This window comes from Nerophis ophidion, linkage group LG10, assembly GCF_033978795.1.
Source record: "Nerophis ophidion isolate RoL-2023_Sa linkage group LG10, RoL_Noph_v1.0, whole genome shotgun sequence".
NCBI lineage: Eukaryota > Metazoa > Chordata > Actinopteri > Syngnathiformes > Syngnathidae > Nerophis > Nerophis ophidion.
Window position 1 is genome coordinate 24933987 of NC_084620.1, and position 26405 is coordinate 24960391.

General features: G+C 40.7%; 3 protein-coding genes and 2 long non-coding RNA genes across 6 annotated transcripts; 4 read left to right on the forward strand and 1 right to left on the reverse strand.

The window, feature by feature from the left end:
• Positions 1-741: 741 nt before the first annotated feature.
• On the forward strand, positions 742-4662 carry LOC133560516 (zinc finger protein 568-like). Its single transcript, XM_061913111.1, has 2 exons — positions 742-888; positions 3773-4662. Exon 2 carries the CDS (start codon positions 3820-3822, stop codon positions 4483-4485), a length of 666 nt encoding a protein of 221 aa, XP_061769095.1. The 5' UTR covers positions 742-888; positions 3773-3819; the 3' UTR covers positions 4486-4662.
• LOC133560517 (uncharacterized) lies at positions 3208-4752 on the reverse strand. The gene is made up of 2 exons (XR_009808470.1): positions 3880-4752; positions 3208-3788 (listed from the first exon to the last, which is right to left on the reverse strand). It is a non-coding gene; the product is annotated as an uncharacterized LOC133560517 (long non-coding RNA).
• A 1682-nt stretch (positions 4753-6434) lies between these two features.
• Positions 6435-10610, forward strand: LOC133560519 (uncharacterized). The gene is made up of 3 exons (XR_009808471.1): positions 6435-6547; positions 6953-7099; positions 8304-10610. It is a non-coding gene; the product is annotated as an uncharacterized LOC133560519 (long non-coding RNA).
• Positions 10611-13654: 3044 nt separating this feature from the next.
• LOC133560515 (lecithin retinol acyltransferase-like) lies at positions 13655-17078 on the forward strand. Its single transcript, XM_061913110.1, has 2 exons — positions 13655-15079; positions 15184-17078. Exons 1-2 carry the CDS (start codon positions 14429-14431, stop codon positions 15334-15336), a joined length of 804 nt encoding a protein of 267 aa, XP_061769094.1. The 5' UTR covers positions 13655-14428; the 3' UTR covers positions 15337-17078.
• Positions 17079-17124: 46 nt separating this feature from the next.
• On the forward strand, positions 17125-20773 carry LOC133559874 (probable RNA-binding protein 46). 2 transcript variants are annotated; one of them, XM_061911887.1, is made up of 10 exons: positions 17125-17879; positions 18349-18534; positions 18753-18930; positions 18997-19153; positions 19223-19346; positions 19413-19507; positions 19586-19721; positions 19847-20046; positions 20164-20266; positions 20333-20773. In XM_061911887.1, the coding sequence occupies exons 1-10, from the start codon at positions 17861-17863 to the stop codon at positions 20410-20412; spliced, it is 1278 nt and encodes a 425-aa protein (XP_061767871.1). In that variant the 5' UTR covers positions 17125-17860; the 3' UTR covers positions 20413-20773. The 2 variants fall into 2 exon arrangements, with proteins under 2 accessions (XP_061767871.1, XP_061767872.1); XM_061911888.1 differs by having other exon boundaries at positions 19850-20046.
• The last annotated feature ends 5632 nt before the right edge of the window (positions 20774-26405 follow it).

Genomic DNA, 26405 nt, shown 5'->3' on the forward strand with positions numbered 1-26405 from the left:
ATTGGTGACCCTCGTCCCACCCGTGTTTGTGAAGGACTTTGCATTTCATGGAAGCTGCTTTTATACCCAATCATGGCACCCACCTGTTCCCAATTAGCCTGCACAACTGTGGGCTGTTCCAAATAAGTGTTTGATGAGCAGTCCTTAACTTTATCAGTATTTGTTGCAGACTTGCCGGACTTCTTTGTCACGTGTTGCTGGCATCAAATTCTAAAGTTAATGATTATTTGCAAAAAAAAAAAAAAAAAAAAAAAAAGGTTTATCAGTTTGAACATCAAATATGTTGTCTTTGTAGCATATTCAACTGAATATGGGTTGAAAATGATTTTGTATTCCGTTTATATTTACATCTAACACAATCCCCAACTCATATGGAAACGGGGTTTGTACATGTGGACCCTGATCTGCAAAATGATAATCGATCAATGAGCCACTAACAATTATTTAGTAAGGGTTTATTCAAATCTGATAAGATCGATACCATGGGTACTAAGCAGTACTGGATCGATACTAGTGTGATGAGATTGCTACTCTTATGTATACTTTTACAAATCCGTGTTTTTGTTGTTGTTGTTGTTTTGTTTTGTTGTTCGTTTAGGACAACGCTGATATTATTATAGCCTATATTGTTACTACAAAACTAGTTTAGTTCTCCTAAAATCTTTGTCCCAGCTGTGCTTTTTTCTTTCTGATCATGATCAAAAAGCTGGCACATTAATTTAGACGCTGCGTGTTTCCGCCCGGATCATACTTGTCCGTACCCTAAAACGGAAATACGTTTATGAAGCAACAGCGCTGCATGTAAACAAAAAGACAGCAATTGAGTCAAATTAAATGTTTGTGGCGCTTCAGTCTTCATCAAAGGACAGCCTGGATACGACTGATATGGTAAAAGTATTATGGCGATCTTTATCTCTAATGTAGTCGATTCGAGATAGAGTAGTCCAAAATTGTACTCTCATGATATTACATGGACTTTGTTTCAATTAGTGCACTTCTTGTATTTATACTTGACAGTGTGTACTCACAATAGGTATTTAGTACAGTGATGGACTTGCGTTCGCAATAATAATTCATGTTACGACCCATTTACTTGTTGCGTCACTTCTTTTTCGTATTTTACTGCAATTTATATGTTTTCCAGTCTTTTAGGGAATCGTTCTGGATGTTTATTTTGCATATTAATAACTTACAAGAGGGGCCATCCATCCATTTTTTTAAACCGCTTGTCATATCTATTATGATGCTCACTGCATTTCCCAAATTTTGTCGACTATTTGCAGTACTATTTTGAGTTGTGAGGTTTATATAGTGCACAAGGGTCAAACTCAAGGCCTGGGGGCCAGATCTGGCCCACCTGATCATCTGATATGGCTCACAAACATTTGGAAATAATATGCATTAATAAGGATGGATGGAATAAGGTACTTTATGTATTTGTTTTTCCATTTTTACTGAACAAATATATGTACTGCATGAAATTACATAAATTTTATACTTCAATAGCATACAATATTGCAACAAATATTAAATGATCATACTTTATAAAAACATTTTTGTCAATAGTAAATTAGATACTTAAATATCTGCTTAATTTAGTATTTTAAAGCAAGTTATCCATCAAATTGTACATTGTAAAAATGATAGTAGATGTAATCGTGAAATCTACAGGTTTTTTTTTACAGCACATTGCTGTACAATGAAAAAATGACTACTGTTTTTATGGTAACATTCTGTTTATTGAGCTGGCAGTTTTTTTTTGTTTTTTTTTTTTACCATAAAACAACAAATGTAGATTTTGCAGTAAAAAAAAAAAAAAAGGTAAAACGTTTGTTTTTTTTACAGTATATTACTTACTTACTGATGCACAGTGATGGAGACTTACCAAAATGTGAATCTTAAAACTCACCATTCGATCCGATTTCCATTTTTGATTTCCATTCTCGTTTCAGAATCGACTCTCAATTCAACACGATTCTCGATTCTGTTGCAATATAATATTTGGTATAAAAATGTTAATGAAAATTTGTAAATGCAGGTTACGAGTGACAAAAGCTCCTCTTAGCTGCTGACTTATGCCTTATATGAGCAACTTGAAAAAAAAAAATGGATTCTTTAAACAAAATCGATTTTGGAAAATTAAGAATCAGTTTTAAATCATATTGATTAGAATCAAGATTCAGATGTAAATCACTTTTTTCAGCACCCTTACTTACCACCCTGAATATTCAACACCTTAGAGCAGGGGCGCTCACACTTTTTCTGCAGGTGAGCTACTTTTCAATTGACCAAGTCGAGGAGATCTACCTCATTCCTATTATAATTTATATTTATTTATTTATGAAAAAGACATTTTTGTTAACAAGTTAATGGTGTTTAATGATAATACAAGCATGTTTAACAAACATAGATTCCTTTCTTTCATGAAGACAAGAATATAAGTTGGTGTATTTGATTCTGATGACTTGCATTGATTGGAATTAGACAGTGGTGCTGATAACGTCCACATTTTCAAATGGAGGAAAAAAAAAAGTCCTCCTTTCTGTCCAATACCACATGAAAGTGGTTGGATTTGGCATCTCATTTGTCCAACTTGCAAACTCGTTTTTAAACACTTTGTTATGAGAGTAGCATATGTGTGTGGCCCTTTAATGTCTGGCAGCAGGTGAGTGACGTCAGTGAGAGTGCGGGTGGGCAAGCAAGTGAGAAAGCGGTCGCTGAGGGCGGGGGAGAAATACATTGGCATCAAACTCCGTAGCTTGCTAGCTTGTGCACGCTAGCTTTCTGAGACTCTTATTTTGTTAGCACAGGCAGGATGAAACAGGTCTTTTATGGTGAAGACAGGAACAGTGTGGTCGGTCTTTAGAGTTTTGACAGTAGGTACGGAGTCTCTAGAAATAAAATGTGTTTCTCTGCGTCCGCCCTGTTAGTGATTTTTTTCTTAAATATGAGCTCGCAGCAGCCAGCGTCATCTCACAAGATCCTCGGGTGCCGAGAATGTCAAACAACTGACGAAAGTGAAGTCTTGGTATGATTGATGTTTGCTCATTTTTATGTATATTTTTTAATGCCTGGCTTGATCGACTGACACACCCTCCGAGATCGACCAGTCGATCACGATCGACGTAATGCCCACCCCTGCCTTAGAGGAAGGGGAGGGACTAACTTGTGGTTGTAGTCCACTACTAAAAAAAGGAGATGGAGAAGTCAGTTGGTAAATATTGCAATTGTCATTTTTGGTACACTCAGGAAAGTACACAGTGTACACTACCTAATTGAAGTGTACTGACAGAAGTATTACGTTTGAGAAATAGACCTGTACTCCAAAAAAATTGTCTGTGTTCCAATTTGCGCACTCCCACACTTACATTTGTACACATGTGTAAATTGAAACGAAAAATGCTGTGCACTGTGATTACTTAGATGTTGCACTCAAATTGATCAAATTGGCAAAAAAATTGGGACTAATTTGAGTGGTTGCAATTCAGTACTAAAATTAGATGAAAGGGAGAATGTTATGGTCATTTTTGGTAAATGCACAATGACTAATGGATTTGTCAACTTTCACACATAAAGGAACTAAGTACACAGTGTACACACACAGCATTGAAGTGTAATGTAAGTGTGGAAGTTCATGATTTGGAACACAACACAGTAAACAGCAGATTTCAAATCAGAAGTCACTTGTAATGAGTGATGACATGGATGCTGGTTTGGAGGGTTTTTCCATGCGTCGGTGTGCTTCATGACCATCTGCTCTTCTGCTTCTCAGCTGCCGTGTTAACCATCTGTGAAAGGAGGGAGGGACGATATTACGCCATGGAACACACACAAACGCTTGATCATCACCGGACGCTTGACGCTGACATAAAGTTGTACCTATGCGGCGTGTGCGGCAAATCCCTTAGTGACAGTCGCTCTCTGTCCCGCCACAAATTGACGCACTCGACTGAGCGTGCTCACGGCTGCCGGACGTGCGGGCGATGCTTCAAGTTGGCAGAAACGCTGCGGCAGCACGAGAAGATCCACGTGCGAGGAGAGCGCACATTCCTGTGCGATATATGTTGCCAGATGTTCTGGAGTAGCGAGCAGCTGAATGTGCACATTCGGCGCCATAGCAGTGAGCGGCCTCACCGCTGCCACTTGTGCAGCAGGGGCTTCGCCGCTAGAGGGCTCCTGACTGTGCACATGCGTGTGCACACGGGCGAGGCGCCTTACCACTGCCCTGACTGCGGCCTGTCCTTTAAACGCAAAGTGCACTTGGACAACCACATGACTATCCACTCGGGCGCCAAGCCCTTTGTGTGCGGCGTGTGTGGCAAAGCCTGCGCTAGGAGGACCTACCTGACCGTGCACATGAGGACGCACAGCGGCGAGCGTCCTTACAAGTGCAGCGTGTGCGACAGAGCCTTCACACAGAGTCACTGCCTGAAGACACACATGAAAAGCCACCAGGAGGAGCCAGCCTACCAAAGATTGCAGTGACACACTTGCGTGCAGAGGGTCCCTGTCCGGTCTTTCTGAACTTTACCGGCATCCCATCATCCTCCACCTTTCTGTCTGTGACGTCTCCATGCTGCCAGTAAATTAGCCTGCTAATCATTATTATTTTTTGGCTTTCTTTATCGTCACAAATAATAAATGGCAGATTCCACATACTGATCAGATTGTCTTTATGTAAACAACTCTGTTCTTGTCAATCATCTTGTCAAAACCAGGCATGACCTGCGAGCCTCCTTTTTATTTGATGAACGGCCAGCATAAGTGACATTGTCAAATGTGCTACTACTGTCTTGGCCTGAAGGGGGCGGCAGTGTCGCATTGAATCAGACAAGCCAGCTATATAGAAGTCAATGTGCTGGTGAGGGGGCATCAATGTTTCCTGTAAAGGCAATGCATATATATTGAAAATATATAAATCATAACATTCTTATTCCTCAAAAAACATGTGCTATTAATACAGAACATTTGAGTAGTTTAATCCTTACCTACAAAACTTATTCCCAGTTTCCTTGTTTCAACCGTACAAGGTAGCGGGCAGCACAATGTGCAGGCTTTCTTGTTTAGTTTTCCATCCAAACCATCTCGGCAGGGGCCTCTTTCCCCTTTAATGCAAAGCTACACAATGCGTTGAATATTGAAAGTAAACCCTAACCTACTTAATTCTCAATTATCATGTGTTTTACCCTATTGTCAATGGGGAAAAATGCTATTAATGCACGTTTTTATATGTAAAAATCACACCTTATGTCCCGTTACAACTATTTTACTTACAATACAATACTAATATTGGCGCCTATTGAGCTTTGGCCGATACCGGTATTAATATAATACTTATTTGGGTGTTACCATTTAGTGGTCAATTGTATGGAATATGTACTGTACTGTACAATCTATTAATACAAATTTCAATCAATCAATCAATCATAGTACATACTTTTATTTAGTAGTTGAAATTTTTTGAAAATTTTTGGTCCAGTGAAATTAGTCAAAAAGAGAATAATGCTAGGTATAAAAAACAAAACACTAATCTTATGGCATAATAGTACTTTTTTTTTTTGTTGTGTGAAATGTTGAATAGGTTTGATCAAAGGAAATTAACCAAAGAACGACAGCAAGTATGAAACCCATAACCTGATAACAAATGTATTGTTTTTAAAGTGGATTGTTATTTTCTATTTAGATGATCCATAGTGATCACAATAATTTATCAAATTAAGGGCATAATGCAGTCGGCTAAAAGATGCGGACACGTTTGATACTTTCTAAATTGCTTCTGCCTTTGAGACAGTTTAGCTGTAAGTAATATGTAAATAAAACTATTTGGTACTTGTTTATATTTACAAATGTTTGGTTTTAGACTGCAATATTTTTAAATTAAGAATACTTGTTATATAGCTTGAGTACTATTGTGTGCTGAGCTGTTGTGTAGCTGCTTGCTCCTGGTTGCCTATATACCATGTTTACCTTTTGTAAATAGCTTCACTAAAATCTTGTGCAGGAAATAAACAACCCGCTGTGCTTATTGTAGGACATTTGGATGTTAACTGGCTATTCAGCTTTGCACAAGTAAACACTGCAGAACTGCTTACATCGGAGATTTTAGATGCAAGCTGATATTATCTGATCCTTGTTTTTTTGCTGATATCGGGCCAATATCAATATTGGGACACCCCTATAAAAATTGTACCTTGGGAAATTATTCTCTATGTTTTTGTTTAAACCTTATGGTTAATTTTGCAACTGTATGCAGCACAATGTACAATGAAATGGTTTGGCACTTTGCCCCTGCCAGCTCATTGTGTCCTCAGCTCAAAGGAGCATGACATATCTAGTTATATCTACTGTATCTATGCACTGGACTATTTTGCATTTGATGACTTGATTGAAAAACAAACAGGCAAAAGGGTGATTGTGTCACTGTCAAAGCCACCATTCATGTTAATGCAGGTTCACATGTGGTGCCTTGTCTCATTAGAATCTGTCTTACATTCCAGATTTCATCCAGATGGCTTGGTGCTGTTTATTCACAACATCCACAGGAAAGGTGAGTGGGCATTTCCTGGTGCTGCTGTTTCCAGAGCAACATTCTGGTCATCCTGGTGCATGGATATTCAACTAAATTTAGGAGGACTTAAAGTGGTGCCATGAGGTATCAAAAGTTTGGACCTCAGTGTCCTCTGTGTTTTCTGGTTTGGTTAAAATGTCAGTGCAAGGATCTGATCGTGTGTTTGCAGTGGTCTAAGTTCCTCAGTACAACAGGAGCACTCTAGTGATTTTAGGATTTTGCTAAAAAATGTTAGTCTCTAAAGTTTTTAATTGGAACCGAGGGGCCAGTATGGTGTCATTCCTGGCTAGATTTGTACCCCAGGCTGCCAGTTAAATAAGCCTGTACTGGTAGTTTGGGTGGTCATAAACGCGGGCGATGTCAACCCGCTCGCTTGTGTTGCAGCCATAGAAGAAGTGGTGAAGATCGCTGGGCTGGACATCAATTTTGCCTTGTGGACGACCTTTTGCCCCTAGTAAGGATCTTCTGGATATTTTCGTTCTTCAGGGAAGCTGGTTCCTGAGATCAAGATGGCCGCCGACAGCAGCATCAGTAAGCGCTGACAGATGTGTGCGTGTGTAGCCCTAGCTGCTGCCTTTCTGCCACTGTCTGCGTGCAGCGGGGTACAGGCGTGCTGGTGACAGGACGCCGTGTCAACAGCGCCCTGACTCTTGGCTTTGCACAGTCTGTCTTCCATTTTGTATTTTTAAATGTGTGTCTGTGCGTGTTTGCAGTACACATAAATTACTTTACTTGGGGATTGTGCGGCGCTGTTGGGAGAGTGGCCGTGCCAGCAACCTGAGGGTTCCTGGTTCAATCCCCAGCTCCTACCAACTGAGTCACGTCCGTTGTGGCCTTGAGCAAGACACTTCACCCTTGCTCCTGATGGGTCCTGGTTAGCAGCTTGCATGGCAGCTCCCACCATCAGTGTGTGAATGGGTGCATGTGGAAATAATCTCAAAGTGCGTTTTTCTACCTTGAAGGTAGAAAAACGTTACACTAGTACAGTGGTTCTCAACCTTTTTTTAGTGATGTACCCCCTGTGACCATTTTATTAATTCAAGTACCCCCTAATCAGAGCAAAGCATTTTTGGTTGAAAAAAAGAGATAAACAAGTAAAATAAAGCACCATGTCATCAGTTTCTGATTTATTAAATCGTATAACAGTGCAAAATATTGCTCATTTTTAGTGGTCTTTCTTGAACTATTTGGAAAAAAAAATATTTAAAAATAACTAAAAACTTGTTGAAAAATAAACATGTGATTAAATTATAAATAAAGATTTCTACACATAGAAGTAATCATCAACTTAAAGTGCCCTCTTTCGGGGTTGTAATAGAGATCCATCTGGATTCATGAACTTAATTCTAAACATTTCTTCACACAAAAAAATAAATCTTTAACATCAATATTTATGGAACATGTCCACAAAAAAATCTAGCTCTCAACACTGAATATTGCATTGTTGCATTTCTTTTCACAGTTTATGAACTTACATTCATATTTCGTTGAAGTATTATTCAATAAATATATTTATAAAGGAGTTTTGAATTGTTGCTATTTTTAGAATATTTTTTGAAAAATCTCACGTACCCCTTAGCAAACCTTCAAGTACCCACAGGGGTACGCGTACCACCATTTGAGAACCACTGTACTAGTATAAATCATTACCATTTAAGCCCGTCAACACCAATGACGCAACAAATGAGATGTTGACCATTTCACCTAACTGCTAACAATCCTAACGACTGTGCAGGATGCCAGGGAGGCGGTCCACCTAAGAAGGCCTTTTGGAAGTTTTCCCCAAAAAGATTGCCCTTGATGGTACCAGCATGGGTGCAACACACACACACTCACCAATGTTCCCCAGACCGTTAATTTAATTAATAGTTATTTAACTGAATTTGTTTTTTTCCCCAAATGTTTAAATCTTAATCCTTTTACACATGTTGTGTATGTTATATGTTGTTTTGTAACCATGTTGTCAGTTATGTTGTGGGCATCAGCAAAAGTAGAAAAGGGAAAATGCCTCTTTCTGATGATGATTGGCAACATGAAATTGGCCCTATAGTGTGTGATTGTGAGTCTGAATGGTTGTCTATCTATGCGATGAGTTGACAAGAGCAGCCAGGATAGCTCCAGGGCCCCAAATACCTGAGAGGGACACCCAGTACAAAATGGATGGATGGATGGATGGATGGATGGAAACAAATTCTATAGCTACATCTACGGGATATAAGTGGAACAGCAACCACCTACAACTTTGAAGCTTTGACTTTGCTGTTCTTGTGCTAGCTAGACCTAAAAAAAAAATACAGTAGCACAATGGTACAGGGGTGGCAGGGTGTCATGTAAGCTACATGTACATTAGGTTGGATTAGGCCAGGGGTAGGCAACCCAAAATATTGAGAGAGCCATATCGGACCAAAAAAAAAAAAACCTTTCTAGAGCCTCCAACAAATAAAAGTCTTGTATAAGTGTCATAATGAAAGCAACACATGCCTTAAGTGTCTATATTAGCCTACTATCAAAATGACTATGTTTTGATTGATTGATTGATACTTTTATTAGTAGATTGCACAGTTCAGTACATATTCCGTACAATTGACCACTAAATGGTAACACCCGAATTAGTTTTTCAACTTGTTTAAGTCGGGGTCCACTTTAATCAATTACATGTGAGTTACAGGCTGAAACAAATCTTTGTTGACAGTAATATACAAGTTTTTATAACATTGGAAAACATTAGTAAAACAGGCTTCTCAGAGGGTGAGATAACTCCTGGCAAAGAATGGCCAAATACATACATGTGTGTGTCCAAGATAAAGGAAACTGCAGGCTTCTTCTTCTAAAGGATTTATTACAGTATTTTCAAGTTGGGTAACGTTTGCTGTGGTCTGGAACAACATGGCACACAAACAACAATCGGACATGCCACCTATATTACACATAGATAATGTGTCATAAGACATGCAAATATAAATTAGATACACAAAAGAAATAAGTAAAGGAAATTCATGAGCTCTAGTATACCTACAAACATGGTGTAATGATGCAAGATAAACATACAGCTAGTCTAGACAGTACGTTAGCATCGATAAGCTTACAATCATGCAGTGACCAAATATGCCTGATTAGCACTCCACACAAGTCAATAACATCAACAAAGCTCAATTTTGTGCATTCGTGCACAGCATGAAAAGTTTGGTGGACACAATGAGACAAAGAAGGAGTGGCATAAAACACGTCTTTCTGTGGCAGTGTCCGAGAAAGTTGTACTTGTAATCAAACTACAGCGAGTTCAAAGACCGCTGAATTTAGGACAAAACTGTGCTCGCCAAATCCTTTCATCAGTAAAGCATGGTTAATACAAACGGTGGTGTATCTAACAGGTAGGAAGGTTTGGGTCATGTTTGTCCTTCTAAAGAAACCATGTTAAAACAAAAATGTGTATGCATTTTTTGAAAAAACTCCAGGGAGGCACTAGAGCCACTGGTTGCTGACCCCCGGGTTAGGCAGAGCTTTATTAATCCCCTGGGCGGGTGCCGTCTGATTGTATTAAGATGCAGCAACGCCATATGCAAAATACATGCAGTGTTATTAGCAGCACGGCACATGGAGTAAGCAGGTAATACACATAATGGAATGATAAAGTATGATTTAAAGAAAAAAGTGAGATAAAAACTCATGCTAATGCATAATGTCCCCATCTTCATCTTTTTTTCCATCTCCAGCCTCCCCCCTTGCCCCTCCTTGTTAGGAGTCATACAGTTTAATGGCACGGGGAGCAAAGGAGTTTTGAGTCTATGCTCCTGGGCAGACTTCTGATAATGGCCTGCAGGAAGGCGCATGGCTGGCATCATCTGTGATGGTTAGCTCAGAGCCACTGTGACCATGAGACAATCACAAACCGAGTCTTTCCTATTAGCTTGTCCTGCCAGTAGGAGTCCTTCCGTAGCATGACTCTTCCCTTACCTGAAGAAACACGTTACTTCTTCTGTTGTTGAGGAGTATACCTGACCCATATTCCGGCACGCAGTGAGAACGCTTGCATGGCACAAAATGGCGTCTGTTCAAACCACGCCCTCGCAGTTAGCGAGCAAACCGCCGGCATGAGTCAGCGTGCCATGACTCGGCTGGAGGCGTTCTTTTCCATTCCTCAAAACTCTCTCTGACTGCTCGACTCAGACAAAGAGCAGCTTTCTGGTGGCCTAATTAGTCCCAAATGTGTTTAACTGCCGCACAGACCTTGCAGCGCCGCCAAAATTCTGTAAGTGTGTGCTAGTTAGCGGGGTGCTGGCCACGTGATAGCTATTACCTTATTAAGGGAGCTGTCTGACACAATACCACTTGGCACGATGTTGTCAGCCTGTTGCCATAGTGACGTGTCTGTGTGTGTGTGCGAGTAGATTCACTGTAAAAGCATTAATGCTCTCTCATTTGAATAATTCTCTTGATGGGGGAAGGGTGGTGTCACTGCGCTGTGACCCCCAGGTGAGGTGCACACACACACACACACACACACACACACACACGCACACACACACGCACACACATGCGCGCACACACACACAGTGAGTGTCAGTCAAAGCCTGCATGTGTTTGTGTGTGTGTGTGTGGACCTCATGCAGGGAAAAGCCTTCTCAGATGTTGCTGGACTTGAAATTCATGAGGACTTCCTGACCTCAAATCCCAGCAACCTGCACATGCGCACAAACTTTCTCTCTTTTTGTTTGTAAAAAAAATTAAAAAAGGATGAGGAGACCAAAGAGATGTATTTTATCTAACCTTTGACCTCTTCATTAGGAATGTGACTTAATTGAAAGCAGAGGGTGGCCATAGCAACTGCTGCCTGGTGTGGACAAGCAGATTGTTATTAAAAGGGTCCTGACTTACAGGGAGGAAGTAAAAGGTGTCATTTTACGACCTTTAACCTCTCTGATGTTGGTGTTTCAGCTTCATTTGAAGTCACTTTATTGTGAAAGGGCACGGCTACTAGCCTAGCAAGATAGCATTTTACACATCTGGCCGGCATTATGGAGCCTCTCACTCATACCGCCACACACACACACCTGGGGGAGTGGTGCATGGGCATTTCTGGACCGTGCGTGTGTGTGTGAACTGCAGAAATGGTACAGAAGTAAACAAAGAGCTCCTTGTTTATGTGGGCCATGTGGCCCCTCCCCCTCTGTGTGTGCGTTGTCACACATCCAGGTGCTAACTGGCTTGTAAGCTAACAACACAACGAGACAAAGAGGAGTACGTATGTTGCAAATACATACATAGACAGTAAATAAATGATATTCACTGTACATTCATCTTGTTGAAGCCGACTTTGGATGAGCGCCAATCAGGAAACATAGACAAACACCAGTTCACACATTCACACCTTTGGATGATTAAGACTTTATAACTAACATAACATTATTTTGCAATTTGGAAGGGAGTTGGAGCAAACCCACACAACAAACCTGCAAACTCCACACATATATGATTCAAATGAGATTCGAACCCTTGATCTCCGGGTTGAGACCGACATGCTAACCACTGTACAGGCACATGTGTGTCCAACATACTGTATAAGTAACATATACACTTATTACCATGCGCTAGTACACATGTGTCCAACATATAACATACTGTATTAGCAATATATACACTTGTTAAATGCGCTAGTACACGTGTCCAACATACTGTATAAGCAATATATACACTTATTACCATGTGCTAGTACACATGTGTCCAACATATAACACACTGTATAAGTAACATATTAACATGCGCTAGTACACATGTGTCCATCATATAACATACTGTATAAGCAATATATACACTTATTAACATGCGCTAGTACACATGTGTCCAATATATAACATACTGTATAAGTAACACTTATTAACATGCGCTAGTACACATGTGTCCAACATATAACATACTGTATAAGCAATATATACACTTATTAACATGCACTAGTACACATGTGTCCATCATATAACATACTGTATAAGCAATATATACGCTTATTAACATGCGCTAGTACACGTGTCCAACATATAACATACTGCACAAGTAGCATATACACATATTAACATGCGCTAGTGCACATGTGTCAAACATATAACATACTGTATAAGTAGCATTTATACACATATTAACATGCGCTAGTGCACAAGTGTCCAACATATAACATACTGTATAAGTAACATGCGCTAGTACACATGTATCCAACATATAACATGCTGTATAAGTAACATATACACATATTAACATGCGCTAGGACAGTAAAAAGTGGATCCAGCCGACACAATGTAAAAAAAAAATTCTGTAAAAAAACGGTCATCTACTGGCAGCTACTGCTGCCAAATGAAAACCATAAAATTAAAGTAAAACATTGTAAACCAAAAATTGATCAAAAACATCATATTTACAGAAATTTTCATGAAACGTTTTGCGGAAAAATATCGTAATTTTACAGATTTTTACTAAATTATTAAGATCAACCACCTTTAATAAAATGACCATGCAAACAGTTCTGCAGAAAATTACCTTTATTCTACAGAGTTTTTCCAAATTATTACGATCAACCAACTTTAATGAAGTGACAATGCTGGCAGTTCCACAGAAAAATACAATTATTTTACAGATTTTTTCCGAATTGTTAAGATCAGGGGTCTCAAACTCAATATACCTGGGGGCCACTGAATGCAGAAACTACGTGATAAGTATATTCACCTTCTTTGAATGGCTATCCCGACCTAGCAACATACTGGTCAAGCCTCCCGATTTTACCGAGAGACAGGCTGTGACCCTCGCGAAGGATTGTCTCGACCCGATGTCGCCTGGACTAGCATTTTAAAGGGGTACCGTGACAGCACCGCCTTCGTCGTCCTCGACAACCTTACGTCGCGTTCGCTCATTCACCATACAAACAGCATGCTGACTGAGCCGAATGTTGTACAAGGCTTCGTTGGAATTACAATATTGACACATTTATCACTTTTACAAATATGCACCACACTGTGAACCCACATAAAACAAGAATGACAAACACATTTCGGGAGAACATCCGCACTATAACACAACATAAACACAAAAGAACAAATACCCAGAATGCCATGCAGTGCTACTCTTCCGGGCTACACCCTCGCCAGCACCCCACATCACCGTCCCCCTCCCTGCGTCGGTTGAGTAGCGCTGCATGGCCTTCTGGGTATTTGTTCTTTTGCGTTTATGTTGTGTTATAGTGCGGATGTTCTCCCGAAATGTGTTTGTCATTCTTGTGTGATGTGGGTTAACAGTGTGGTGCATGTTTGTAACAGTGTTAAATTTGTTTTTACGGCCACTGTCAGTGTGACTTGTATGGCTGTTGGCTGTTGATCAAGTATGTCTTGCAGTCACCAACGTGTGTCATAATACAGATAAAAATGTTAAATTGTTAGTATGAGCATAAACCTTTATATGACAGGCTACATATATATTTCAACTTGAATATAAAAATACACATAAATATCAAAAAAATAAGATTTTCCTAAAAAAACTCTTAGATTGTTAGCATGGACATAGACTTTTAAATAACGAGCTACATATTAAATGAAAGTTAATGGCTGTAATTTTACATGAATTTGAAAGTAATTTGAGAAAACAGAAAATGATATGTATAATTAACTAGGTATTTTTCTGTAAAAAAAAAATTGAAATATACATAGTTTGTCATTACTGGCATATTACTTAAAATAACAGGCGGTTTGTTTAATTACAGATAATGTCTTCAATTCTACAGTTTTATAACCTATTTCAAAATATAGAACAATTACTGTAGAAATTTAGAGTAAATTTACCATAAAAAAATGATTTTTTTAAAGTGTATACTAAAATGATCACATGATCAGCTCAGCCCAAAGAGAACTTTTTTCATCCTTCCTTGTGGGCTGCCGTGACGTCACGTCGCCCGAGCCCCCCAATTGTGGTCGCCAGTGTGCGTTTAGGAGTGGAGTAGCGCGGGTCGTCATGTTGGACACGCTCACCTTCTTTATGGAGAAGTTCCTCTACTTCTTCGTCTCCTTCTTGTCTTCTTCTCCGTGTGCTCGTCACGCCGCGCACGCGCCTACCTCTCGCGCCGCCGTGCTCCGGCGCGGCGACCTGCTGGAGGTCCGGCGCACGCTCTTCACGCACTCCGGCATCTACCTGGGCGACGACCGTGTGGCGCACCTCATCCCGGACATCCTCCCCGCCGTCACGTCGGACGCGCGCCTCCTGCGCCGCAAGGTGACCAACGCGCGCCTGCTTCTGGGTGTGCTCGCCAAGCGCGCGAGCGTCCGCGTGGACTCCGTGGAGGACTTCGCGTACGGCGCGCGCGTCCTGCTCAACGCAATGGACGCGGCCGTGAGCCGGCCCGCGCTGCCCGGAGAGGAAGCGGCGCGGCGGGCGGAACGCTTGCTGGGCAGCACTCCGTACAGCCTGCTGTGGAACAATTGCGAGCATTTCGTTACGTGGTGCCGCTACGGCGAAGGGAGCAGCCTGCAGACGGAGCAGGTGAGCCAACGGAACCGAACCCACAATGCTCGCCCCCTCTGGTGGTCGTTGCTGGTAACTGCCCACTAGAAAGTGGTGACCTCTTGCTCTTCTTCTATGTGCAGTTCTGCCAGTGGTTGAAGTCGCTGATCCGAGACCAGAGGAACGTGGTTCTGGCCGCACTGCTGGGTGTCCTCTACCTGGCGTGTTTGGGCGTGTCGTCCAGCACTACCCTGCCTGCCATCTTCATCCCCTTCACACTTTGGATGGCAAGCTAGAAAGTCCTGGAAGCAGGAGACTCAAACATGATCTGCTCTACAGGAAGTCACCTCATGCCTGCATCTGGCAGATTTAGCACACATAACTCATGTATGGTCATGACTTGGAGCCAAACAAACAGCCATGTGGCCTTCCGATGGGAGTGCATGCATGCTCACAACACCGTCACCTTGCTATTGTTAGTGTGTCCTGAGGGCGACGAATGCTGCTGGGCGACACAAGGAACAAATGCCGTGAGCTTTTCCACAGCACTTCGCTGTTGGGTTTGGAATTTTCATCTTACGGGGGTTGCGTGGTCGTATCTTTAACCCAGGAGGAGACAAAGTGTGTTAAATCTTTAAAATAAGTTCATTTCAGCATGAGAGAGATGTGACCAATAATAACCTTCTCCTGACCTCAGAAAGATGTCAGAAAGCTATCGCAATGGCGACTACAGTGCTGTCCCCTCCCACGTGGATGGAAGATGTTGACATAAAAAAAATATCTGCTTCTTTTTAAAGGCCTACTGAAATGAGATTTTCTTATTTAAACGGGGATAGCAGGTCCATTCTATGTGTCATACTTGATCATTTCGCGATATTGCCATATTTTTGCTGAAAGGATTTAGTAGAGAACATCCACGATAAAGTTCGCAACTTTCGGTGCTAAGAGAAATGCCCTGCCTCTTCCGGAAGTCGCAGACGATGACGTCACATGTTGATGGCTCCTCACATATTCACATTGTTTTTAATGGGAGCCTCCAACAAAAAGTGCTATTCGGACCAAGAAAACAACAATTTCCCCATTAATTTGAGCGAGGATGAAAGATTTGTGTCTGAGGATATTGATAGCGACGGACTAAAAAAAAAAAAAAGTAAAAAAAAAAAAAAAACGCGATTGCATTGGGACGGATTCTGATGTTTTTAGACACATTTAATAGGTTAATTCTGGGAAATCCCTTATCTTTCTATTGTGTTGCTAGTGTTTTAGTGAGTTTAATATTACCTGATAGTCGGAAGGGTGTCTCCACGGGTGTCTTGACGCGCAGTGTCTCAGGGGAGTCGACGGCAGCTATGGACGGCACAAGCTCAGCTTTTCTCCGGTAAGAACTGACTTTTTAACCACATTATCTCACCGAAACTTGCTGGTTGACATGTGGTCGGGATCCATGTTCTCTTGACCGCGCTCTGATCCACAGGAAAGTTTCACCTCCAGGAATTTTAAACAAGGAATCACCGTGTTTGTGTGGCTAAAGGCTAAAGCTTCCCAACTCCATCTTTCTACTGTGAAATCTCCAATATTAATTGAACAAATTGCAAAAGATTCAGCAACACAGATGTCCAAAAAACTGTATAATTATGCCGTTAAAGCAGACGACATTTAGCTGTGTGTGTGCGCAGGGCTCATACTTGCTAAAAACCTGTGACGTCTTGCGTACACGTCATCAATACACGACGTTTCGAAAACGAAACTCCCGGGAAATTTAACATTTTAATTTAGTAAACTAAAAAGGCCGTATTGGCATGTGTTGCAATGTTAATATTTCATCATTGATATATAAACTATCAGACTGCGTGGTCGGTAGTAGTAGGTTTCAGTAGGCCTTTAAGCTACTTTTAAATGACAATATTTCACATAATAATTGAGTTGAATTGGCTCGTGTTTATTACATCGATGTTAATGATAACATCAAGGCACTGGATTTTTCATTGTACTGAAGAACACACATGTTTGAATTTATTAAACCACTGATGCTCTTCTATCATCTTGTTTTTTTGTTTGTTTTTATTTATTTATTTACTTATTTATTTTCTAAACCTTTATGTATAATCTGCATCATTTACATAAACCTATATTTATAATCTGCATAATTTACTACATCCAATCAATAAATAATAATAAACAAAACAAGTACAGGAACAGTACAAAACAGCGCAAGAGGTTGTAGACTCAATAAAGTAACTAAAATAAAGTGCTCAATATATAAATATGTAACAACATGTAAAGTCATAGGCTCACACAAGTTCCGTTAATAATCCACATTTGAAACAAAGCATCACTATTTTCAAAGCGTTTGCTTGTAAGAGGTAGAGAGTGTTTTAAAGTAAAGTTCTAATTATTTTTTAAAGGCACAAAAAACAGGTCGTGTATTGAGAAACTTCCATTTATGAATATAAAACTTAGCCAATAGTATACTGAAGGTGCAAAGGTAAAATTCCTTTTAAAAATGTTTTTCAAACAGTGTAAATCCAAATATTCTATCATCTTGTTTGTGTATTCACGTTGTTATTATGTGTTACTTGGTATTGCTTTGTATGGTCCATTTGTCCCCCATGGAAGCAGGTCATTGGCTGGGAGGGGCCTGGCGTAATGTCAATCAAAGTCTCGGTGAGTTGATTGGTCGAGAACAACAAGTAGCAATTTCACTTCCGCCTCTGGAGAGGTGATATGCAATTATTAACCAACTGTTCTTGATTGACATTTAATTTATGTCAGAAACTAATAATTTATGTGAGTAACTAATAGATTTACTCCAAGAGTTAAATGGCGGAAGTCAGGAGTGGTAAGTGTGAAGTGTTAGCTTTAATAATGATCGTGTTCAAACCAGGAAGTGAAAGAGAGCCGTTAGCATAATGGCTAAAGTTAGCAAATTTCATGACGACTTCCCCTGCTAGTTTTGATATCTTGTAATTTCATATTTTTGATCACTGGACAAAATTCATATGAGGGTTGGCGTTATTACAACATTTCTGTTGCACATTGCTATTTGTTTATCAAACAATTGTGTTCTGTGTTAAAAAAATAGTAACAAGTGAAAGTTATCAGATATTGATGAGTCATTCAGTTTGTCACTAAAACTATTCCAATATTCCAGGAATTGACCCAATAGAAATGTCCAGAAAAGAACGTTAACCTTGTATAGAATGCTTGTGTGCCTGTCAATGGAATTTGTTTTTTGTTTTTATATTCAAATGAGCTAAAGTGAAAACATAATAATAACAATCATACATTGTTGCTGGGATGATGTCTAGGCTGCGACCACGAGACATCAGGAGAAATGGTGGCATCCTCAGAGAATGCCATCCCGCTGCTTGATGATGCTGAGGATTCCTTTAAGTTGCTGTCCAGACATACAGCCTTGCTGGAGCTCATGAACAAGACAGGATATGACATCGTGCAAGAAAATGGACAGAGAAAGTATGGCGGGCCGCCGCCAGGTAGATGTCCTATAATTTTCCCCCATTATTGTGATTTTATTTGTTTATCCTGGTTTTTACTCTACAACGAAACATTTTAATATGTCCAAGATGATATTAGCTACTTTTATACGTTTACAATACAAAGCGGGTCCTATCTTTAAAACGAATGCATTTCCTTTAAATAAAAAACAAATGTCTCCTAGTTGTTTCTAATTAGTAATATTTTTTATGTGCAGACTGGGTGGGCCCGGCGCCGCGAGACTCTGAGGTGTTTGTGGGGAGCATTCCAAGAAACATGTATGAAGACGAGCTAGTCCCTCTGTTTGAGACGGCTGGATCCATCTACGAGCTGAGGCTGATGATGGACTTCAACGGAGAAAACCGCGGCTACGCTTTTGTTAAGTACACCCAAAGGTAACGTTGTGTGCTGTGCACGGTTGGGATGCAATCATGATGATGACAACCATGAGTGTGTTCCAGAGAGGAAGCCCTCAAAGCGATCCAGATGCTGAACAATTACGAAGTGCGTCCGAAGAAGTTGATTGGAGTGTGCATCTGTCTGAATAACTGTCGCCTCTTTGTTGGATGCATTCCCAAAGATAAGAACAAAGACGAGATCTTGGACGAGTTGCGCAAGGTAGGTGTTTGTTTCTGCTTGGGTGGCCTGCGTCTTCCTCTTCGAGCCCCCCTTACATTAAACCCTCAGGTGACAGACGGCGTGCTGGACGTCATCGTATACCCTGCAGACAACAGCAAAAATGGAGGTTTTGCCTTTGTGGAGTATGAGACGCATAAGGCAGCGGCGGTGGCCCGCAAGAAGTTTATCAGTGGTAAGGAAATGTCATCATCACTTTATTGGGAACACTTGTTAATCTTGTGACTGTGACTTGCCACAGGGGCACAGTTGTGGGGACACACCCACTGGGTAAATTGGGCCAAGCGATACAAACGCCGCGAGGAAGTAGACAGGCAGTACACTGGAGTTACACACGTAAATGAACTTTTTCAACACAAGAAGCTTGGACAGGGATTTTGGAATTCCTGAAAGTGTAGAGTCCTCTGTCTGCAGGTACATCAACTCTTGCCAAGCACTACAGAGGAAGTGACACTGGGCAAGCCTGAAAAGAAGTATGGCGGTAAGGGCAACCTGGGAAGTAAGATGAGAGGAGGAGGAGCCAAACACGCAGTTGTCCTGCACCAAGGAGGTATGAGTGACAGAACCCTTCTAAAAGGCAAGAACCTGTCCCTCCATCCTTATCTGTGTTTAGACTATTTCTACTTTACTTGAGTCGGTGGGCCCATTTTTGCACCTTGTCTTATGTGCGCTTAGCAGAGTCCGACAGGAAAGTGTTGCCACTCTTTCCCGGCACGCAGCTCACCCGCACCAGCCTGAAGCAGCTGCAGCTGTGTCAGATCAGGTCAGCTGTCAGGCTGCTGGACCTGTACTGCTGCGTGAACCTCTGGCCCGTGCCAGATTACCAGCTCTACTCCACGCTGGGTCAAGATGGGAGTCTGCTGCTTGTCTACAAGGTGACAAAATTATGCTTGAAATAGGATCTGGTGGTCTTGGCAGATCACTTTCAATGTTCAAATTGGGATTCTTCTTCTTATCAACTTTCTTCCTTTAAATAAAATGTGTGTATGCAGGTGGTGATGCCGTTGTCAAAAAGTACCTTCATACCAGACAAGTTGTGTGTGCTGGTGGATGATGCTAAAGAGCTGGCTGCATGGAACACACTGTGGAACCTTGGTAAAACACACTACACATGATTTTATGTTTTGGCTGTCAGCATTGATGAATTCATTGCCCTTCCAGATGCCCCCTTCATGACTAGTCTGTCATCAAGTAAAACCTCTACTCACAACTTCTCCACCATTACTTCCTTCTTGGCGTAGCCTTCTCAATCTCACAGCCCCCGTGATGTTCTCTGCGCTAGACAACTACTTGAGCCCCTGCGGGTCCTTCTGCTGATGGTGATATATGCGCTTGTTTACTCACACGGAAAGTTTTATCCCGAATATTCTCAGGGTACGATGAAGGCAGATTTTGTTCCCCAGAATGTGAATGTTCTTCAATGTTGTCAATGTTGTTGTTTTTGTCAAAAGAAGAGCACATTACCCTGGACCAAACACACGCACAGACATGTGCACACACATGCCATCAATACACATGCATGTGATAAAAAGTTTAAGGGTTGTTTAATACATGTCAAATGTTTTTTTAGAGTTCTATGAAATATAAAAGGAAATTTTCAAACTGTTAGTTTGTTTTTGTTGTTTTTGGCCAGCAGGGGGCCACACATTGCCAGTGCAAATAAAAAAAAAATCGTTCCCAAATGTACTTAGTTAATGAATCACTGTATATGTACCAGAATTAGCCAACATGCTGTTTTTCGTCTGTTGTTGCTAACCAGATCTTGATATTGTCTATACACATGTCGGTAAAGAGGTTTTACAGGAAACAAAGCAATCCAATTAAAAAAAAAAAAGTAAGATATGCATTAGTTTAAAACTTGTGTTAAAAACACTATCTACATATAAAATAAATTATAGTACAGGCAAGTAAAAGTGTCACAATTTAAACATGCAACTTGTCAAAACAGCAGAGGCACAGGTGGCAGCACAGTTGGGTTAGAGGAGGGGCATCTACTATTAATCTTATGAATTAATAAGTTACTGTAGGAGACAGTTTTTTAAAATATGTATCTGCCCCCTAAAGGCCTTAAGCGCTTTATGACATAACTATGCTTGTACATAACGCACACACATTAGGTTTGTGTTTAATGATACCTATTTGCCAAAGTTTTAACTACTAATGTTAGCTATCATTGAATGTATATTGTATCATAACAACAACATGACTGCAAATTGTGTCTTCTCTTGGAATGTTTTTGTCAAACAGATTCCTTGGAGTGAGCATTTTTTATTCAACATAGCAACTGTGAAAAATATAGACCTTTTAAAAATATATATATGTTCTGTTAAAGGGCTCATATTATGGTTTTTTTTCTACATTTAAAGGGGAACATTATCACCAGACCTATGTAAGCGTCAATATATACCTTGATGTTGCAGAAAAAAGACCGTATGTTTTTTAACCGATTTCCGAACTCTAAAAGGGTGAATTTGGCGATTTAAACGCCTTTCAATTGATAGCCTGTCGAGCGATGACCTTTCACCCGTGTTGTCACATCATGAAACAATCCGCCATGTTCTCAATCTTATTACACGCACGCACCAAGTCAAATCCGCTTTTTTATTTTCCGTTTTTTCGACTGTTTTCCCGTACCTTGGAGACATCATGCCTCGTCAGTGTGTTGTCGGAGGGTGTAACAACACAAACAGAGATGGATTCAAGTTGCATCAGTGGCCATAAGATGCGAAAGTCCCTCGTCCCACCAAGTCAAATCCGCTTTTTTATTTTCCGTTTTTTCGACTGTTTTCCCGTACCTTGGAGACATCATGCCTCGTCAGTGTGTTGTCGGAGGGTGTAACAACACAAACAGAGATGGATTCAAGTTGCATCAGTGGCCATAAGATGCGAAAGTCCCTCGTTTGTTCCGCACACTTTACCGACGACACAGATGGCAAGAATGTGTGGATATCCTGCGACACTCAAAGCAGATGCATTTCTAACGATAAAGTCAACGAAATCTGCAATATTGGAAAATAGACCACCACTGAATCTGCCCGAGTGCGAGCTATTCAGGGACGACGGCAGTCTCTTCCTGCAGACGAGCGAGGTAAACCCACTGGATATGATTTATGCCACTTCTTTTTCTGTCTCATTTTGGCCACCAAACTTATAACGTTGTGCATGAATGCACAAAGGTGAGTTTTGTTGATGTTATTGACTTATGTGGAGTGTGCTAATCAGACATATTTGGTCACGGCATGACTGCGAGCTAGTCGATGCTAACATGCTATTTAGGCTAGCTGAATGTACAAATTGCATCACTGTGCCTCATTTGTAGCTATATTTGCATCCAGCCTTTCCCTCCACCCACATTTAATGCCAAACAAACACATACCAATCGTTGGTTAGAAGGCGATCGCCAAGTTCGTCCTCGCTTCCTCCCGTGCTGCTGTCTGTCGTGATATGGCTCAATAGCTTCAGTTTCTTCTTCAATTTCGTTTTCACTACCTTCCAACCATCCGTTTCTATACAAGTGTAATCTGTTTAATCGCTTACACCGCTGTACTCCAAGTCTGAATCCGAGCTAATATCGCTATACCTTTCTGTGCTATCCACCATGTTTGTTTCTGTGTGGTCACGCTGTGATGTCACAGGATAATGGACGGGTGGATATAACGACGGTTAAAATCAGGCACTTTGAAGTCGTTTTTCGGGATATGGCGTGATGGGTAAAATTTTGAGAAAAACTTTGAAAAATAAAATAAGCCACTGGGAACTGATTTTTATTGGTTTTAACCCTTCAGAAATTGTGATAATGTTCCCCTTTATAACACTTCCTTTTGGTCTACATAACATGTAATGGTGGTTCTTAGGTCAACATTTTGCAAAGATTATGTTTTACAGACTATCTTCAAGTCGCTTTCTGACGTTTTGTGGGCGGTCTTATGTGCCTCAACTTCTCCCCATCATCAATTTTTAGGGCTTCCATATAGAGTGTATTGAAAAATATAAGCTAGAACTATACGCTACTTTGTATTGGAAATGGCAACAGCAGAAGATTTTAGCATGCATTTGCATGAACGGGTAAACGAGATGTCACATCCGTCTCATTTACTACGCAAGGCTTGAAGTGGTGGGTCCGCAAGTGTCCGTTGTCATAGCGCTCTGTGTGGCATTTTGCATTTCTCTCTAAGCAGATTTTTGTTTCAATGTGTTGCTTTGACATGTTTACCAACTGGGAGACTGACACAGGCATTTAGCTTTTCGACACATCATTCTGATCACGGTTTCAACATTTGGTTCTTCTTAAAAGTGTATTAAATTACTTTGAACTTTCTGCAACCATAGGCCTTCCCAATGTAAAGCGAGTGGAGGCAATTTTGAGATAGCACTATAGTAATATCAGACAAGTGCTGCTTTGACTCTTTGTCTTGTTGTTAAACTTGCACATTAACTTTTTTTGGACAATTTTGCAGCCGAACACGGCAAATTCATATAACATGACGTAGGCCAACGTATGACTCAAAGTCATATAACTTGGTTTCTTGCGCAATCGGTGCCCATGTTAACTACCAAACCGTGACTTAAAATGGTTACCTGAACAGTTATTACGGTACGATGAAATTGGCGCTCGTGTTGACTATCGAATCATAACTTAAAAGGGTTGGCTGAACCACTATATAATGACTATAAGGCGGGCTGCCTTTCCACTTGTTACAGACTATCATTAACAGTTCAGCTCTTTGTAGTTGTACTTTAATCTGCTGACATCATCTCCAATTTCTCAAACCAATTAGTCTGAATGATAAAGAAAGTCATGACATTTCAAGGTTTAGGGCTTTTGTTTTTAATAGAGTGTTGTCAGTTTGTATGACAACTTTTTGCAGAGGCAATTAAAATCGACACTGGATGGTATATTTGGTACACAATGTCACCTTTAAGCAGATTTTTGTTTCAATCTGTTGCTTTGACATGTTTACAGACTGTGAGACTGACACAGGCATTTAGCTTTTCGACACACCATCCTGACTCACGGTTTCAGCATTTTGTTCTACATAAAAGTGTATTAGATTACTTTGAACTTTCTGCAACCATTGGCCTTCCCAATGTAAAGCGAGTGAACTTCTTTTTGGACAATTTTGCAGCCAAATACGGCAAATTCATATAGCATGACATAGGCCAACGTATGACTCCAAGTCATATATCTTGGTTTCTTGCGCAATCGGCGCCTATGTTAACTACCAAACCGTGACTTAAAAAAGTTGCCTGAACAGCTATTAAGGTACGGCGCAATGTGCGCCCATGACAACTACCAAACCATAACTTAAAAGGGCTGCCTGAACAGCTATTCGGATACGACGTAATTGGCGCTCATGTAAACTACCGTACTGTGACTTAACAGGGTTGGCTGAACCGTTATTAAGGCACAAGGCGGTATGGGTAGCCCATCGCTGATGTTGCCTGGAAGGCGCGGTACACATGGATTGCCAGGCAGGCCATCGCTGATGTTGCCTGGAAGGCTGCATTTTACCACTTATTGCAGGAAATTCATTAAAGATTCAGCTCTTTGTAGTTTTACATTTAATCAGGTGATGTTTTCTGTCAAGGCAATCGACTGATGTCTTGAACAACCTCTTAATCTAAGGCATGGGTGTCAAACTCTGGCCCGCGGGCCAAATTTTCATTTGGCCCTTGAGGTAATATCAAATTAACATTAGAGCTGGCCCGCCGGTATTATACAGCGGCGGTGTCACTGTAACGCTGCATTCACCGCTAATAGTCATACTTGCTACCCCCCCCCCGATTTTCCAACGAGACACACAAATTTCAGTGCCCCTCACGAAAATCACAGGGGGCAACCATTCTCCCAAATTTCTCCCGATTCCCACCTGGACAACAATATTGGAGGCGTGCCTTAAAGGCACTGCCTCAAACGCTCTCTAAAACCTTTCGTCACGTCCGCGTTTCCTACGTAAAAACAGCGTGCCGGCCTAGTCACGTGATATGTGCGGCTTTTACACACTAATGCAATGCAAGCTTGGTCAACAGCCATACAGGTAACACTGAGGGTGGCCGTATAAACAACTTTAAGACTGTTACAAATATGCGCCACACTGTGAACAAACACTAAACGAGAATGACAAGCAAATTTCGGGAGAACATCCGCACTGTAACACAACATAAACACAACAGAACAAATACACAGAAACCCTTGCAGCACTACCACTTCCTAGACGCTACAATATAAACATTTATTATTAGCCTGTAGGAAAAGTTATTTTGATATTCACCTGAGAAGGCTGCAAATAGAAAAGAGGCATTCAATTTCTATTTAAATTTGATTTGATATGCCATTGCTATTTTTTAGATTATTAGTATTATTTGAAACTCAATTTTGCATGTCATTATAAAGTTATATAAGTCTCGCTTGTTCAATATTCAATGCAAAACCTGTTTGGTTCCCTATTAAAAGGTTAATTTGTTCAACCTTGGCCTGCGGTTTTGTTCAGTTTAAATTTTAAGTCTACTCTGTATTTGAGTTTGACATTCCTGATCTAATGAGTCTGAATGATCATAAAAGTCATGAATTTTCATAGTTCAAGGCTTCAATTGCACTGAACATTGTCAGACTTCTTTACTGTCAAATACTTTTTGAAGAGTCAGTCAAAAGACAAATCCAGTAGACAATGTCACTTTTCAAAAGAACTTTGTTTCATGCTGTTGCTCTAATATGTTTACTACTTGGGAGATTGACACAGGGATTTAACTTTTCCACAGACCATCCTGAATCACAGTTTCTCTCGTAGTCCATGTTAACTACCGAACCGTAACTTAAAAAAGTTGGCTGAACTGCTATTGAGGTACAATGCAGTTGGTGCCCATGTTCACCACCGAACCATAACCTAAAAGGGTCGGCTGGACTACTATTAACATACGACCGAATCGGCGCACTAGTAAATTACTGAACTGTAACTTAAAAGGGTTGGCTGAACTGTTATTAAGGTACTACGCAATCGAGGTAAATGTTGACTACAGAAATGTAACATAACAGGATTGGCTGAACTGCTACTAAAGTATGACGCAATTGGCATTTGTGTTGACAACTGAACCGTAACATAAAAAAGTCGGCTGGACTGTTATTAAGGTATGACCTAGTCAGCGCCCAAGTCAACTACTGAACTGCAACTTTAAAGGGTTAGCAGAATATCTTTAAGGTACAACACAGTTGGTGCTCATGTTCATCACTGACCTA